Genomic DNA, 17,764 nt, shown 5'->3' with positions numbered 1-17,764 from the left:
CCCCCGAGATACCACTATCTGACTTCCATGTGAGTATTCAAGGGAAGTAATAAAAAAGAAAACAACATGAATGAGGTTTACAGAAAAGTTTAATGACTTCTGGGATGTAGCATTGAGTGTGGAGGTGAGAGATTTCAAACAGGGAGACCAGCCAAGAGGGTGTTACCAAGTTGACAATCCATCCCTCCATCCATCACTTTCAATATGTATTGGATCCCTATTGTGTACCATACCCTTGCATTGGGGCTACAATAGTAGTCAATGCATGCTGTCTCACTGAAGAGACCCACAAACAAAGAAGCAGTTACTTTCCACTGTAATGTGTGCTGAACTAGAAGGAAGCACAGGTCGCATTTAAAATGGCACCGAACCCAGAATAATAAAGTCAAAGAAGGCTTCTTGGAGGAAGAGGCTCCCAACCTGAGGCTTGAGGACAAATAGCAATTAGCCAGGCAAGGAGGAGACTGAGATGGAAGGGGTTCCAGGTCGAGAAGGAGCATATAGGCAGGAATAAAGAAGGTAGGTGACTGTGTCAAGGAAGAGGCTTGGGCAAGAAAAGAATGGTCACAGACAATGGGGTTTTCAAATCAGAGAAGTAACCAGACTTAGTAAATGATATTGTATCATGAAAAACCAGGGTTTATCAGCACCAGCATGGAATCCTGACAACCTGATTGAGCAACAGTCTGCATCTATTGTTCAGAAAATTTCAGATGCTTAGTGTGGCAGGCCTGTGCACTGTTGTTTTTATCATAAGCAGCCCACCTAGTTGTCCATCATTTCTCTTGAAAGTTGAGCCAGAAAAACCAGTCAGGCAATCAGACTTCCATCTCTCACCTACCTCTTTAAGATGAAGCAAGTTTCTTACATTTTGTACATTCTTTATCTCCTTTCTTCTGGAGTCTCAGCTCTGCTGATTTGCCAGGCCACCCTTCTCCTCCGACTTGTCCAGCAGGTTTCCTGTGTACTTTTGAGCAAGCTACAGAGGTCACACCACCTCTTTACCATATGTCTGTTAGCAGGTGACTCAGTAGGCAAAATGTGGCCTTCACAGGCCTACAGACCTGAATTAAAGCCTAGTCTATGACCAACTCTCCCTGAGACCTTGAAAAGTTAATGTTTCTGGGCTTCAGCTTCCCTGCTGGGAAATAGTGATACCCACTGTATTAGGTGTGAGTGATTAAAATATAAATGCACCAGATCCCCTAGGATAATGTCTAACACATAGTAAGTCTTCCATAAATATTATCCAGACACACTAATGCAAATTGGTTAACAGCACAGGCATACTGCCTATATTGGAAGACTCTGCCAAGGGTTTCTGGGTTACCTGGACAAGTCACATAGGCTCTCCTTGCCTTAGTACTCTTATCTGTAAAATGGGAGTGATAATAACATCTTCCTCATGGTTTTATTGTGAGGGTTAAATGAGTGAATGCATGTAAAGTGCTTCCTATAGAGTCTGGGGTGTGTGTGTGTGTGTGTGTGTGTGTGTGTGTGTGTGTGTGTGTGTGTATCTGTCTGTCTGTCTGTCTATATATCCCCTATTGGTGTTGATATTAATGTTAGTAATTATTATTTGTATAGTACTTGTTCATAACTATGAAAATGGGAGAAGAGTGTTTGCCTACTTTCTAGGGTAGTTGCCAAGAGCAGCTAACCAAGAGGTTCAGTGGCTCCATGCCAGACACAGTGGGCCCCCGATAATGTTTGTTGAATGAATGAGAGCAAAGTGCTTCTCTCTAAATGCTTTCTATAAATGTTTCATCTTAATGATCAGCAGGAGCCTCCACATGGAAGGAAGTGCCAAAAGAGTTCACTGGGTGTCAGCCTGGGCTCAGGCCTGGTAGATTCTGATTATGTCAAACAAAATAGATTCAGATCGGTCTATTTGGTGCCACTGAAACTGTGCCAATGAGCAGCAAAATGTGACTTCATATTGGGGGAGTGCCAGAATCCAGATTTACAGATCAAAGCAAACCCTACCTATTTCTCATACCCCCTCTCTCCCCTCAATGGGCGTTTCTTACCTCTGAAAGAGCTTCTGGATGTTTCACAAAATCAGGCCCCAGATGTTTGAAAGACTTTTGCAGACAAGGTAATCAATCCATTTGGTGGCCAGATGCTGTCTGAAAATTTTCCTGCTACAGCACTGTGAGTTTCTAAATTCATTAGAAACATAAATTAATTAAATCTAATCAACAGTGAGTGATGCAGAAGATTAAACACTGAAAAACAAATACATTTCCAACTGGCTCATATTAGATGCAGAGAAAAACACTCTACTTTTGAGGTGAAAGTCAAGTTAACCCTTTGTGTGATATTCTCAAAAAACCTTTGCCAAATCTGAGACCCCAGGTGAGCCTGTAGTTCTTCCCAAATAAGTCTGCCCTAATGGGTCCATTGACCTTTCAAGAAATAAATTGTGTTTCTCTCAGTAAGAAGGGTTCTAGAGTGGTCTTACTTTGTTAAGCATTAATAGGAGAAAAATCTCCACCATTCTTTCATCATGAAGGGCCTCTGGAAGTAAGTTTTGCAAGACATAAAACGGAGTGAAGCATCGTTCTTTATTCTACACTAGAATAAGTTACCTGAATTCAGAGTTACTGTCTTTCAGCGCCAAATCCCCAATACCTAGAAGAATGCCCAGTACATAGTAGGTGCTTAGTAAATAGCTGTTGAATGAATTGAGGATGAATTTCTTTCTCACAGGATTTCTGAGTTACTGACTTTCCCAGATGAGTCCCCATGACACAAGATAAGTGTAAGCAGTTTCCCAAAAATATTTTGACTTTTTTTCACTCAAAGATCAGAATCTTGAGGGACTGATGATCCATAGGACATATTTTAGAAAACTTGGTTCTACAGCATTATTGTATAGCACCCCTAACTTTTGTCCCATATCTTTTACCCTCAGTCTAAATGGAACTGAAGACGACTCGGGGTGAGTAAATTATGAATTTATGGGGCCGATTCTTGGATCGGAGGCTCTTCTTCAAGGAGGTGCTCAGCTCAGTGGAGAAGCCAGCCTTTAGCCCTGGAATTGGCTCATTCTACACTCTTGTTTGCCAGTGGAGACAAATGGCCTCGAGCTATGTGGAGAAAGGGGTTGCTTCCTGTTATGCAGGCTTATAGAGGTAACAGTGTCCAGAGGATGCCTGCAAGCCCTTAAGACCAGCCCCTGCTAACTCAGATACCTACAGAGGCCAAGTAACATCAAAAATGAAAGCAGAGCAGTAGAGAGAAGCCTTTGGAGGATACATGGGAGCTGACATTTGGCCTCAAGGTTGGGGACCAGTAGGAAGTGGTGGGAGAAGAGGTAAATTTAAGACCTTGTTCCTTTCTAAAGGGCGCAGCCACAAGTCCCAGCTCAAGCCAGCAGTGGCCATGTGGGAATGCCAATCCAGCGGCACCCATCTATTGACTTCCAAAGAAACTGAAAATCTGGATTGTTTATATGCAATTTCATAATTTCTAAAGGTAAACATATCATTCAAAACATTGGAGATCTTTTTGTGGACTAACATTGCAGCGTTAAATAAAACCACCCTGCTGGTCAGATGTGACCAACCACTGCGGTTGGTGTTCTCTTCCTTATCTCATCTAATCCTCCTAATGCTCTTCCAAAATGGTACCAGTATCATTTTGTTTTACAAATAATGAAACTGAGATTCAGAGAATCCAGGGGATTTGTCCTAAGGCACCTCTGTTATACATGGCAAAGCTGTGAATGGAGAAGTGATACTGTTAATCATTCATTATATTACTTTTGGGTAAGGTATTGTTCTAATTCTTATGTAGTGTTTATGTGTGTCAAACACCATCCTAGTGCCCTGCATAAATTTACTCATTTCATCCTCCGTATAATACCACTCCCATGTTACCGATTAGGTAAGCAGTGTGGAGAAAGACATTAAGAATTATACCCAACATTAGCTATCTCTGCCAACCAGTGGAGCTGGAATTGAAACAGGGGCTGGAAGACTCCTGTTGACTACCTCCTAGAATTACTTCTCGGAACAACGCCCCAGATCAGACACATAGAAGGTGCTCAGCAAATAGTTTTCCACTGACACCAAGCCTCATTTTTAGCTGTGTACACTTTTGGGATCCTGAGCCTAAGGGTGTGGTTGGTGCCTCTGGGTAGCTGCTGTTGCACCCGTTATTCCCTATGACTCCCTGGGACCTGTCACTCGCCTTCACTCTGTCACTTTGCTAACTCCAGGCACACAGAGCAGAGACCGACAGGTCCTAGAAACTGGCTGAGCCACTAATGAACTGTCTAATCCAGAAAGCCCTTCTCAGCAATCGGGCAATCCAACTCAAACTGTGTGTTTGACTGAAATAGTTCACTGGGTCAGACTTCTTGGCATATAAAGATCTTCCCACCCAGTCTCTAGTGTTCTGTTCTTTTTCTTCCTGAAAATTGAACAGGGTGGAGACTGGCTTAGACAAGGGTAAGAATTGAAGAATCAGAAGGGTGTGTATACATTTTACAATGCATGAGCTTTCACACATATGATTAGCTTTGGAGAATAAGGCAAATGTAGATCTTAGGAGAATGAGGGAGATTTCATCGATTTTTAAATGTTCATGATTGTACAGATCTGCTACACCCAGTTTGACTGAAAACCAAATGTGTGTATGGTGTGTGCATGTGTGTGCAAGAACAGTATTAGAGAATATATAATGAGCGATCAGGTAATAACTATTAACAAATATTCTGGAAAACCATACTTTTAAAGAACATGTATTGTGTGTCATATATGGGGGTGCAGACCAGGAATCGCAAGGTGAAAAAATCAGTTTTGATCCCTGATTTGGTTAGCTTTATAGTCTAATAGCAGAGACAGACATTATCAATAAACACTCAAACAAATATATAATGAGGAATTCTGATAAATGCTTTAAAGGGAAAGAATAGGGTAGTACAGAGCAGTGTAGGGCAACTAGAACATAAGCTGTCAGAAAAGGTCTGTCTTGGGATGTGCTGGTTAAGCTGAAATTTAAAAAATTAATAGGTGTTAGGGGCGCCTGGGTGGCTTAGTCTAGTTGAGCGTCTGACTCTTGATTTAGCCTCAGGTCATGATCCCCGAGTTGTGGGATCGAGCTCCTCATCAGGCTCTGTACTGAGTGTGGAGCCTGCTTAAGATTCTCTCTCCCTCTCTCTCTCTCTCTCTCTCTCTCTCTCTCTCTCTCTCTCCCTCCCTCCCTCCCTCCCTCCCTCCCTCCCTCCCTCTCCCTCCCTCTGCTCCTCTCCCCCCACTCATGCTTTCTCTCTCTCTAAAACATCTTTTAATTAAAAAATTAAAAACAATTCATAGATGTTAGCCAAGGAGAAGGGAGAAGGGTGAATAGTTTAAGTAGATAGAGCTGCATGTTTGCACACCCCAGAGTGGGAAGAAGCATGGCATTTACAAGGTCATGAAAGCAAAGTGGTGGGACTAGAGCATAGTGAGATAGGGTGTCAGGGAGATGATTTAACGTGAGGTTTGAGTGGTACAAAAAGGCCAGTTCCCAGTATTTCCTTAGTGATAAATTACCAAAAGGCGATACTCTCCAAAGGTTTCCTTAAAATGGCTTCTGGTGCATTTTACTGTTGATTTAATTTCAGTTGAAGAAGCAAGCAGTGTATCTGAGATTGTGACCAGTGTTAAGTCTATATCTTGAGTGTTTTATCATTGTATTTCTTCTATGACCTGATAAAATATTGACATTTAATTTCTTCCCCTGGACTTTGCAGGAAATAATCAATGCATCACAATCAAGGCTAAGAACCTGCTATGATGTGTGTTGGATAGAAAGAAATTTTTCTACTGCAGTTAATAGTTACTGACTGTTTCAAGCCCTAAGCTTTTCCATACTCTCCAAAGGCAGTAACTTAGGTTGTTAGAATCAGTATTTGAAATGTCCCCAAAAGTAGAGTATTTAAAAGACATGGTGATAGGTTCCTATTTCCACTCCTCTCCTTTCTGCTGTGCTTGGAGGAACTGCTTCTGAAAAAGGACTTGGCACTTGATTTCTCAAGCACTGGTTTTATTTCAGAGATGTCCCAGGTCAGGAACCTATGGTACTCACCCATTTGAAAAATAATAATAAACTGGAGGCAGAAATGGAGCATGTGTGACTCTCATTTTAGAGGAGAACAATGATATGCATTACACAGGCCAACAATCAGTTGTCCCCGTAAGAATATGAAATCTCCAAGTGTGGACTATTTATATCACCTATGCTCTGAGATCTTAGATATTGATAAAGATGCTGTCTATTAAAGAAAGAAATATGAGTCTGTTTTCAGGGAACTCATCATCTAGTTAAAGATATATCTCTCCCCACACACACACACACGCACATGTGCACGCACACACACACACACACAGAGTATATCAAGCAACCTATTAACATTTGTACAATAATCCAACACAAGTCATTCCAAATACAAAAATACTAACTTAAGCGTCTTGAAGTTTTATGTGCAGTTTATTGGTAGAGCCAAAGATGAGTAAAATAGGAACTCTGCCCTTAATGAAATAGTTTCAGTAAGGAAAACAGAGCAAGTACATTTTCAGTTATATAGCTACATAAATGGGAAGAGCTACATAAGTAGCATATGAACAGTCCAGAGAGTTGTGGCATTGTGAGGAAGAAAGGATTGCGTTCCAATTAGGGGAGCTCATGAAAGACTTCATGGAGAAAGTGGCCCTTGAGTTGGCCTTAAAGGACTCCTGTGTTCATTGATTCACTCAGCCAGGGAATAAGCATTTTGTGCAAACCTCCTAAGTATGTGTCCCTAGGCTGGGTCCCTAGACTAAAATAGTGAGTAAGATCTTGGCCTCCAGGGGCATACATGTCAGTATGCACACGTAATGGAAAGAATGTCTTAGGAAAAATGAAATTGCTTCACAGTTGGTCAGCACAGACTGTATTTGCTGACAGTCTAAGAGTTAAACTTTGCTAACGTGCCAGGTGGGTGACAAGGAGTACAGAAAATGATGGAAAAGTTAAGGCTGAGCCCAGAAGATCCACTCTGCCATGTTAAAAAGTAACTATGAGGGAAAGATGAAGAAAGGATTAGGAAAAAATAAACAACAGACAAAAGGGAGTGGGGACAAGAATTAAAAGGTCGAAGGAAAAGAAGTGGAACACAAGAGGCAGGTCATGAACATAGGCTCTGGAACTAGAACTGGGTTCCAATCCCAGATCCCCTTGTTAGCCTTCCAAACATGGACAGTTCTCTGAGCCACCATCTCCCCATCTGAAAAATGGAGGAAGAGACTGATATCATGGAGTTTGAGTGACCATTAAACATAATATAAAACACAAGGTACAGATCCTGGCAAAGTAGGTGTTAAATAAAGGAGCCTGATAATGCAGATTGAGGAGGAGAGTTTAGGTCAAGAGTCTAGTACTATGCCTGGCATGCAGTAGGCCCAGTTCAATAGTTCCACAGAAAAATTGCGATACTGGTGTTTTCCTGAGCCTGAAATATCTTGAGGCCAGGCTCATAGCTAGTTAATTTCAGCCAGTCTTTTGCATGACAGTTGCGATCCTCTCCCTGTAGTCATGCTGTAATAAAGGAATGTTCAGCTAGAAGAGTTTTCCATTAAAGACCGACTTCCTGGCAGGGAGATCTACAAATCACTTGGAAAGTTCCTGGCACCATCACCTGGGTCTGGCTATTTGCAAAGTGTCTATAAATCTTCCACAGGGCAAGATGAGAATGTGGGTTTTTTCTTTCTCCTCTGACAGACTTGTTTCTTTCTATGCACTGTTAAGAATCATGCTGAAAGTTACCCAAGAAAGGCCATGAGGAGGTCAGGTTACCCATGTGGGACTGATCTTGCAGTAGACTTAACATTTTAAAGTGTATACAGGTGAGCAGCCTTCCATCAGGTAGGCAGACAGGAGGTAGTGGACCCAGAGATGCATAGTAGTAGATGGAATGAGTCCTTTCTACAGCTGGCTTCAGAAGAAAAAGGAAGGAGAGAGGGATGGAAAGAAGAAAAAGAGAGAAAGGGAAGGAAAGAAGAAAAAAGGGGAAAAAGACAGGAGGAAGAGCAGGAAGGGAAGAAGAAACAAAAAGAAAACCAAGAGGTTTGTTTTTCATTTATTTATGGCAATTGCATGGACATCTGACATGTTGATTTATGGGAGAGATGCTTGGCCATACTAAATGTTTTGAGACTCCTGTTAAACCTTATATGAAGATAGATTTTGTGTAGCATTTTTCTTCCTAACCACCTTTTGGCTGTGGGTGGGGATTGAACCTGATCAGATTTTATTTCACCTGTCAGTGGTGGACCAGTTACTGGCTTGTTTGTTCATGCATTCACTTATCTGTTCATTCTGTTCCATGTTTTTCCTTATTCATTGCTCATCTTTCCATAAGCATTGCTTGATCTTTCCATCAGCAAATACAAATGCTGTTGTTTCTCTGATACAAAAATGCTCTGTTCACCTGACTTCCCATACCATCTTCTGCCTCATGTCTTTGCTACACTTCTCAGCAAAACTCCTTGAAGAGAAGTGTCCACAGTGACTTTCTCCCATTCGCTCTGAAGCCTAATCCATGGCTCCACCAAACCCACCCCCACTGATCCACAGAAACCACAGTTGCCAAGGTGAAAAGTGACCTCCATTGTTCAAATCCAAAGGCCACCTGAAGGCTTTGACCTTGCCTATCAGCAGTGTTTGGCATGACTGATGCTCTGTCTTCTGCTCTTCTCTGGCATTCGGGACCCTCAGCTTTCTTGATTTTCCTGCTATCTTACCAGCCTCTCCTTCTTCTGCTCCTTCTTCTTTTCCTGATTCCTCTTCTTCTCCCAACCTTTTAGATGTTGGAGTGTCCCAAAGTTCAGCCCATGGTCTTCCTCTCCTTTAATACACTCTTTCCCTGAGGTCTCATCTAATCCTATAGCTTTAAATATCATCTGAAGTGGTAATAACTCCCAAGTTTACATCCCCAACTCACACTCCCTCCTGAACTCTAAACCCTTCTTTCCAATTATCTACTCAGTACCTTTACTTGTAAATCCCTCATACTTCCCATGCCTGAAACTAAATGAGTGTCTGGCCTGCCCCAAAAATGCCTGAATCGCCCACAAACTTCCCATCTCAGTGATGGCAGCTTCATCCTGCCAGGTGCAGAGGGTGCTGAGGGCAGAAACCTTGGAATCATCCTCAAATTCTCTCTTTGATACCCCGTAACCAGTCCATCTGCAAATCCTGTCATGTTGACTCCGTATGTATCCAGAATCTGACTACTGCTCTCCACCTTGACTGCCAAGGCCCTGGTCTGAGCCACCCTCCTCTCTCACCTGGATTATCTCGATAGTCTTCCTGATGATCCTGCTTTAGCCCTCCACAGTCTGTTCCCAGCTCTACAGCCAGATTGTACTTGGAACACATCAGACTATCTCATTCCTCCGTCCAGTACCCTCCAGCAGCTTTCCGTTTCATTTTTTTCTCACTTTTAAAAAAATATTTACTGGGGCGCCTGGGTGGCGCAGTCGGTTAAGCGTCCGACTTCAGCCAGGTCCCGATCTCGCGGTCCGTGAGTTCGAGCCCCGCGTCGGGCTCTGGGCTGATGGCTCGGAGCCTGGAGGCTGCTTCCGATTCTGTGTCTCCCTCTCTCTCTGCCCCTCCCCTGTTCATGCTCTGTCTCTCTCTGTCCCAAAAAATAAATAAAAAACGTTGAAAAAAAAATTAAAAACAAATTTATTTATTTTTGAGAGAGAGAGAGAGAGCATAAGTGGGGAAGGGGCAGAGAGAGAGGAAGACAGAGGATCCGAAGCCGTGCTGACAGGAGAGAGCTCAATGCAGGGCTCCAACTCACAAACCTCAGATTATGACCTGAGCCAAAGTTGGACCTTTAACCAACTGAGCCACCCAGACACCCCTCCTCACTTTTTAAAAAACTGTGGTAAAATGAACCTAACACAAAATTTACCAGTTAACCATATTTAGGTATACAGTTTAGTGGTATTAAATATTTACATAGTTGTGCCTATTTCACTTTTAGTAAAAGCCAAAGTGCCTGCTATGGCCTGCAAATACTGAACACCTTATTTTTTCCTGGTTTGCACTCCTCCAGCTACCCTGATCTGCTGACACAGGCCTGCTTCTCTCTTAGGGTCTTCTCACTGTCTATTCCCTGTCTGGAGCACTCTTCCTTCAGATACCCATAGAGTGACCTTCCTCACCGCTTTCAAATCTGCTCAGTATGGCCTATCACAATCACCTTATTTAAAATCTAAGCCTCCCACCTACCTTCAGAATTCATTTTTTGGTGTTTTGTTTTTGTTTTGGTTTTTTTTTTTATTGGGGGGGGGTTTGTTTTGTTTTGAGAGAGAGAAAGAGACAAAGAGCACACAGGAACAGAGGGAGAGAGAGAGAATCTTAAGCAGGCTCCACACCTCAGTGTGGAGCCCAACACGGGGCTTGATCCGTGATGGTGAGATCATGCCCTGAGTCAAAATCAAGAATCAGATGTTTAACCAACTAAGCCACCCAGGTGCTCCATGAACTCTTAATCTCCCTTAATCAGCTATGTTTGTTTCCCAGAGTACATTACATATGATGTGATTTATTCTCATTGACTATTATTTTTTCTCCACAAGTAGAAAAGAAGTTCCCTAAAGACAGATATTTAGTCTGTTTTATTAATTGATGTACACTTAATACATAATGTAGTGTTTGACACATAATATATGTGGTCCTTGAATATTTTTTGAGTGAATAAATGAACCATGAATAAGTCTATCAACATTTAGTATTTCCTGCTTTTTCTACATTTTATAGTTGATATCTAACTGCCAAGTGAACATGAAATCAAATATAATGGATTTTTTTAAATATCCAATTTTCAATGGTTATAAAAAAGCAGTAAGGATGTACCATAGTGCCTTTGCCTGATGAATATTTATTAAAATTTGGGTCATGCTGGTGGGGGAAATCAGCACGCACTTCTTTATGCTATCTTTTACTGTTTACCTACTGTATGTGATATATTATATTCAGTGTTTTAAAATAGGGACATTATCCAAAAGAGAGTAATATTGTTTTAAAGATTTTGTTTTTAAGTAATCTCTACACCCATCGTGGGGCTCCAGCTTACAACCCTGAGATCAAGAGTGACATGCTTCACTGACTGAGCCAGCCAGGCGCCCAAGAGTAATATATTTTTATAATCTTAAAAACACCACAACTGCTAGCCAGAGAGAAAGGAAGGAATGGAGGGAGGGAGGAGAAGAGGAGAGAGAGGAAAACAGACAAAGAGAAATACTGATTCATAGAGTTGTAAATGGCACATTTGCTTCTAATATTTTCCATTTTCTTTGCTAAAACCTTTGAAAAACCATCATTTTGTAATACCTTGTAAATTGTTAGCAGTATCTTTATTGTGTTTGACATAGAAATTTCATGGTTTAGGGGGGAAATCCAAATCTTGTCCTACTCCATTCTTCTTTCATTCTTTAGGACCATATAGAATTTAGCACACAGATATATTGTATTTATTGTTCAATTTGTCCTTTAGAGAAATGATAGATTTCTCGAATGCAGGCATAGGGATGACACGTGAGTTACCTTAAGTTTCTGTAGTGATTCCTTTTGACTTCTAGGCCAAAACTAGGGTTCTGACTCTCTGACCCAAACATTTCCACTACAGGGTGTTTCAACACCCTCTTCTCCTACTTTGTTTTACTATGTTCACCCATTTACCACTGCTTCCCAGTCCTCTAGATTGAACACTTCTTGAAGGTAAAGACAGTTGTGTTGTGTTTGTAGTGTATACCTGGAACCCAGTCCAGTGATGTGCACTTAGTAAGTGGTCAGTAAATAGATTCCTGGCATTTCAGATCTGTTTGCTCCAAATCCACTTTGGGTTGTGTGATTGCTACCTCCATGCCCTCTCCCGGTACCTTCTCTTCACCAACCCATTTGCTCTTCTCTCTTCCTGTGGTTCATAGGACATTCCAATCCCTGCCAATATGACAGAGGCTTTTAGGATAAAATCTGTACTTTACTGATCAATCTATGTGGTTCTAAAGTCGTAAAATACTCATTCCAAAATAAGAGCGTGCCCTTGTCTCACACCCCTTAAAATATGTTTCTAACATTCATCCAGCATATATGTTTTGTTTGTTTACACTTTGTTCTGGGTTATTCTCTATGTGATGGTCCACTTTGGTGTTGCTTCTCTTGAGCTCTCCTTTGGTGATCGATTCAAGAAAATAATTAAGATGCATCTATTGCATATTAAGACACTAAGCTTGGCCCTGAAGGTTCAGTGATGAACAAGTTCCTTATTGGGTTTTCAATTCAGAGACTAAGAAAGGCATTTAAAATGTTTCCATTACCATTGTAATTGCTAATGGTAAGTGGTGAGGACTGTTATGAAGGGGAAGAATGGGGGGCAGTGAAGCTGCATAGTAAATGGAGGCTGCTTGGGTTTGGGGAGAAGTCATACCAGGCTCCCCTAAATAAATGATATTAAAACCAACACACAAACCTGGCAAGTTCAGCTCCCACAAGGCAGGTGCCCTATCTTTCTGACATCAGAGCCTCTGGCACAGAAAAATTTTTGGCCGAAGACATGCCAGACAAACTCCACATTATGTGTGTTTGGGTAACACAATGCCTGCCCAAAAGCTCCTATATAGACCCCCAGATAGGATGAACTTTCCCATTTTGGACCCAGAGTCCCTCTGACTCTCGGGTCCATGCTAGATGACCTATGTTGTGTAGATAATAGCCCTGAATGATTGACAGAGTTTGCATTGCCTGAGCAGCTAATTACTCCTCTGCTTTCTGAAAGAGTGGGTGACGGATGGTAGATACCTTGACAGCAGATCCCACTATAAACCATGCAGGCTTGTAGGCAAGTCTGGACTGCTACCAATTTCCCACTGGATGTTTCTATATTTGGAGGACTTAGAATTTTTAAAACCACTTTGTCCTTTGGGCAAGTTTTGTCCCAACTATAGGAACATTCTTTCTTCTCCCCTTCTGTGTAGTAGAAACTTGTTTTGAGTGAAAGGAAGTCTCCATCAACCCACCTGTCCTGGGTTATCTTAGACTTGGCTAGTGCTGGGGATTTGGTCAGTGTGGGGAAGCTGTGTGCATTTTAATGGAAACAGCATGGCATTCATTACTCACCTGCTTCCCACCATCTGGATTTTCACAGCTCAGTAAGCATGGTGGGCTCCCTAGACTTCAGAGGAGAACTTGGCTTCTAAGGAGAGCATGGCTCAGTCCCTCTGAAGTCATAATTTTATGATGGATACCATGATAAATTGAGGGTGGGAGGATGCTTCTATCCCAATAACCTGCTTTCACTTTTGAATGGTTAAAGAGTAATGTTCCATTTCCACACAGGGGAAGGGGGGAAAAGCAAACCACCTCACTACTGAGCACTAAGCAATTATGAAGGAAAATTGGTCATGTGATAAAGTGAAATAAAAATGTGTATGTGAGAGTTTGTGCATAGAGGTTGCAAGACACAGAACCACTTTCACTTATTTCCAATTCAATTTGTGTTAATAATCTGGCCCTGTGCATAGTGCTGTGAGGAAAACAAAGATGGAAGACATGTCTATTAGTAAGTGTTGCATTATAAATAATAGAAAATCTTTCTAACAGTGGCTTAAACCACTTGGGTATCTATTGTTTAACAAGTTCAGACACAGGCTCTTCCTGAGGCAGGTTTTTGTAGTTAAGTGATGTCACCAAAGACATTGTCCCTTTCTTCCATGTCTCATATTCAGCCTCTTGGCTTGTCACCTCATGGTCACATGATGGCAGCCACACCTTCACATATCATAACCACATACAATCATATACAAAGGAAGTCGTGTACAAGGAGTATGTCAGCATAGCCAGAAGGCCACTCCTCACTTGTTTCCCTTCTTTTATTCAGGGAGGAAAACTTTTCCCCAGAATCTCTGCCTCCTTGCCCCCCAGCAGACTTTCCTGCTTGCCTCACAGGCCATATTCAGTCACATGGCCACCCCTAAACCCAGGTGGCTGGGAAGGAAGATTCTGGATTTTACATCCTCTACACCGGGAGGCAGGCAAGGAAGAAAGGCACTGGGTAGGAGTAGCTAACCAAGAGTAACTAAGAGTAATAACCACCACGTATTACCTGCCTTTAATGAGCTTGGTCTTCATGGGCAGGCTGACGTCTAAACAACGCCCACTTTCCAGCACTCTGTCTCTATTTACATGGGAAGCAGCAGTCGTGATAAGATCTTGGGAATTGGGACTCTTGGATCCTTCTACCTACTTTCTTTCATATAGGAGAAATACCAGCACTAGATCGAAGTTAAAACCAATGTGCACAGAATTAATTATATCCAAATGAAAGGAGAAGGATTCAGTATCTATATACCAGACACTGGTCGGTGACAAAGCAATCAATTCGGGGTCAGTCAGGAACTGTCTATCATGCACAGAAGATCAGGATAGCAAGCTTGTGGCATGTGTAATGGCTCTTCCCATACCCATGCCAGACATAGCCAGTTAATCTCAACACTCTCCCACCAAGCCCAGCTATGACCTTAGAATCCTTCTCATTAGGCAGCTCTTGCCAATAAACAAAACTGGTGAGCAAAATTAGAGTCATTTGTTATCACTACTCAGAACTTTATATTTACTACTTCTGTCTCTAGAACTGAGCTACAAGAATATAAGTAGTACCAAGTTAAGAAGCAAAGGCTACTACCAAACTAAAAACCCAAACATAGTCCTATTTCATTGCAAAGGAAACTTTGAGTCCAAAGGCAGAAAACCTCATGCCTAAACCTAGTTTGTGATACAGGCTCACAAAGGCATATTGATGAATTTAGTTTCCCTCCACTCCAAAAACAGTAAATAGTGATGTTATCTAAACAGTAAGATTAAAAAAATGAAATCTTTGACTCTCACTAGTGAGAACTGATCGTTGCCTCCCAGTTGAGCCATACCTATTGAGACCAGTAGTTATTAAGCCTCTATATTTGCATAGCATTTTTAACATTTGGAAGGTCTTAAATACCTGTCAGCTTACTTTATTCCCATAATTTTATTCTTTTTTACAAAAATTGTTCACAGGGGCAGTATGAAGGAACTTGTGGGGCAGGCTGACACTATTCTATATCATGCTGTTGGTAGTGGATACACATCTATATGCATTGATCCAAACCCATAAAACTGTAAGGCACAAAAAGTGAATTTTAATATATGTGAATTTAAAAAGAAATATTTTTAAAAGTCTACGGAATCTCTGAGATAAATGCTAAAATCTTGTATTTAGTTTGAAAGCCATTTAAAATTGTGTACCTGTCAAAAATTGTTCGAGTGTTTATGGTCATAAAAAAAAGGATCCTGAAAAATTAAAAAAACTGTAAGAAAATAAATTAAATCACTCATATCCTACACTAAAACATCATTTTGGACTCTCCCTGACAGACTTTGGCCTGTGACCGTTAGTGTGTGTGTATTTATAAGAGTTAACAATTGTTTTCCAGGGAGTCAGATTGTAAGGGAAATTTCATTTTATATTTTAAATATCATCTTGGTATTAATGGAAGTTTTAACAAGTGTATATTGCTTTACCAGTTAAAAAAGATATATTGTAAAATGAAAATACTTTTTAAAGATTACAGTCATCGTACATGTACTGTGTTATTGCCTGGTTGGGTTCGTTTTGTTTTGTTTTTTTTTTTAATTTTACAATATACTAAACTTTTTCAAGAAGCAGGCCATTTTGACACAATTCCAGTAGCAGTATTTGGGCATATTTTGTTTGGCCATAACCAGACTTCATTTTATCCCCCCATTTTGATAGAAAGTATACTCCAACACACTATTTCATTTATCAAATTTTACTAGAGAAAACCTTATCTGAGATAATGGAGGCTGACTTTGGGCTATGAACCAAAACTCACGAAGGAGGCCACAGTTTTACATAGACAGAAGGAGTAATTTTAATTCCCACTGGGAGCCTGAGACTCCCCTATTTATTTAATGAGCCACACAGTCATTGCCAGTCTAGCCACAAGCCCCTATGTAGTGATGACAGAGGGTACACGTGCTGTCCCCTGTTCCCCCACCATGCAATGCAGGACCCATTGGCAATTAATCACAGCACTTCAGCCTGGAAGTGACCTCCCAGATTCTCTCAGCACAGACTTTCCCACAACCAACTATATTTCACCGCTGTCCTCCACTGCAACATCTGTTTTCCACCTAGCTGAAGGTGTCCTCATCCTCACTGAAGAAGCAGACAACTCTGCCTAGAGCTGAGCTTATCATCAGGAAGAAAGCCAACTCTTAATTGGGCAGAACTAGCCAGCTGATATAAGTAGAGTAAATGACTTTATAGTATTATCTCCCAAATGTTGCTTAGATGAAAGATAAAACATTTAATGGGCTCTGAAGGCTAAATTAAATTACTCTCTCATTTGAATCCCTATGATTGATGCAGAGAGGCCAGTGCTAGTGACCTGGTCGGTAGACCTTGTCCCACTAGAGGATTTGGGTTTAGGTCCTCTCCAGGTCTAAACTGAGCCATCATTTTATCTCCAGTCACCCTGCTCTTTGAATTGGGCATCGCCTAATCACTGTGCCCAGCCCAGGCATTGTGTAGACGCCAGCCCAGCATGGTGCTGTGAGAGACTAGGGTAGTCACTAGGGGTTCCCTCTATTTCTTCAGCCTAATCACAGGCATAAGATGGCCAAGTCAATTTCTATTATTCAGGTAAATGGAGACTGTATGTATGAATTTACTTGTCTGGAACCTTTGTAAGAAGCAGAGATTGATTTTAAAAAAGAAAAACTCCGTCTTAGCAGTGCCTCTTGCACTAGAAATGGGGTTACGAGGACACCATCTTGTGGAAATTAAATCAGCACAAATGTGGAACAGGGCAAACGTCATACCTCCCAGGGTTTCCTTTAAAAAAATCATGTTAACTACATTTGACCTCCATAACTGTTTTTGGCCTCTGTTTTTTTGTTTTTAGTCAAAAAACATGCACTTTATCCACATCTCTATAGGATAGAGGGGAAATGGTCAAGTTTATAGCTTTATTAGAATGGTGTGATTCAGCTCGGCATTTGATAAAATGAGTTGTTGTATACACATACTGTTTAAAAGATGAAAGCCATGTTGAATTGATGAATTGATTTATTTTCACCATGATTTCAGATGAAGTTTTTGTCCCAAGTTTGCTAGTTTACTGTCATGCTCAGGAAGAGTTATTTTGTCTTCAGCAGCGTGGGTTTTCTAATTTATCAAGAAATTTCTCCTTTACCACAAGCCTGTTGCAAACAAGAGTATTTGTATCAGAAGTTTCAGTATCTTGAAATTGAAATGTGGGGTGATTCATGAGGTTTGCATCAATTATTAAACAGTCATAGATGAAGATATGCAAAGATGGATGGGGCAGTAAAGTATTCTGGTTACACCTACTGGCTTAGCAATGAGGAATGAGCCAGGAAACATGAAAGTTCAAAACAGGTATTAACCTGAGCTGCAGTAGCCTATGCTCTGAAGGGAGGTAGACAATAGCTAGATATAAACAAGCTAATATACAGACCAACTACCTGGCAGGATTAAAATATAAAGCTAAGGATTTGGCAAGAGGATTGAAGAATTTCAGAATCCTGCCATGTCAATCACCCTTTCTCTCGTGAGGTTCTCAAGGGAGGCACAGCACAAATAATTATAACATTTGGAAAACAAATGGGACATGTTTATCAGTTGGGGCTGTGCCTGGATCCCACA

The 17,764-nt window shown here is 41.2% G+C and overlaps 1 protein-coding gene across 15 annotated transcripts in view; it reads left to right on the top strand.

Moving 5' to 3' along the window:
- Positions 1–17,764, top strand: part of PPP2R2B (protein phosphatase 2 regulatory subunit Bbeta) — a 507,195-nt gene that overhangs the window by 379,005 nt on the left and 110,426 nt on the right. For 2 of the 15 annotated variants that reach the window (XM_053222777.1, XM_053222772.1), the window contains one exon: positions 2,918–2,944. The exons of 12 other annotated variants lie outside the window; for them this stretch is intronic. In XM_053222777.1, the coding sequence (XP_053078752.1) occupies positions 2,923–2,944 (22 nt within the window). In that variant the 5' untranslated portion in view covers positions 2,918–2,922. Of the gene's footprint in view, positions 1–2,917; positions 2,945–6,466; positions 8,095–17,764 lie in introns of those variants that run through there. One more of the 15 variants, XM_053222744.1, reaches the window with a different exon arrangement.

This window comes from Acinonyx jubatus, chromosome A1, assembly GCF_027475565.1.
Source record: "Acinonyx jubatus isolate Ajub_Pintada_27869175 chromosome A1, VMU_Ajub_asm_v1.0, whole genome shotgun sequence".
NCBI classification, from domain to species: Eukaryota; Metazoa; Chordata; class Mammalia; order Carnivora; family Felidae; genus Acinonyx; species Acinonyx jubatus.
Note: the sequence above shows the minus strand (reverse complement) of the source record. Positions and strands in the feature narration are given on the sequence as shown.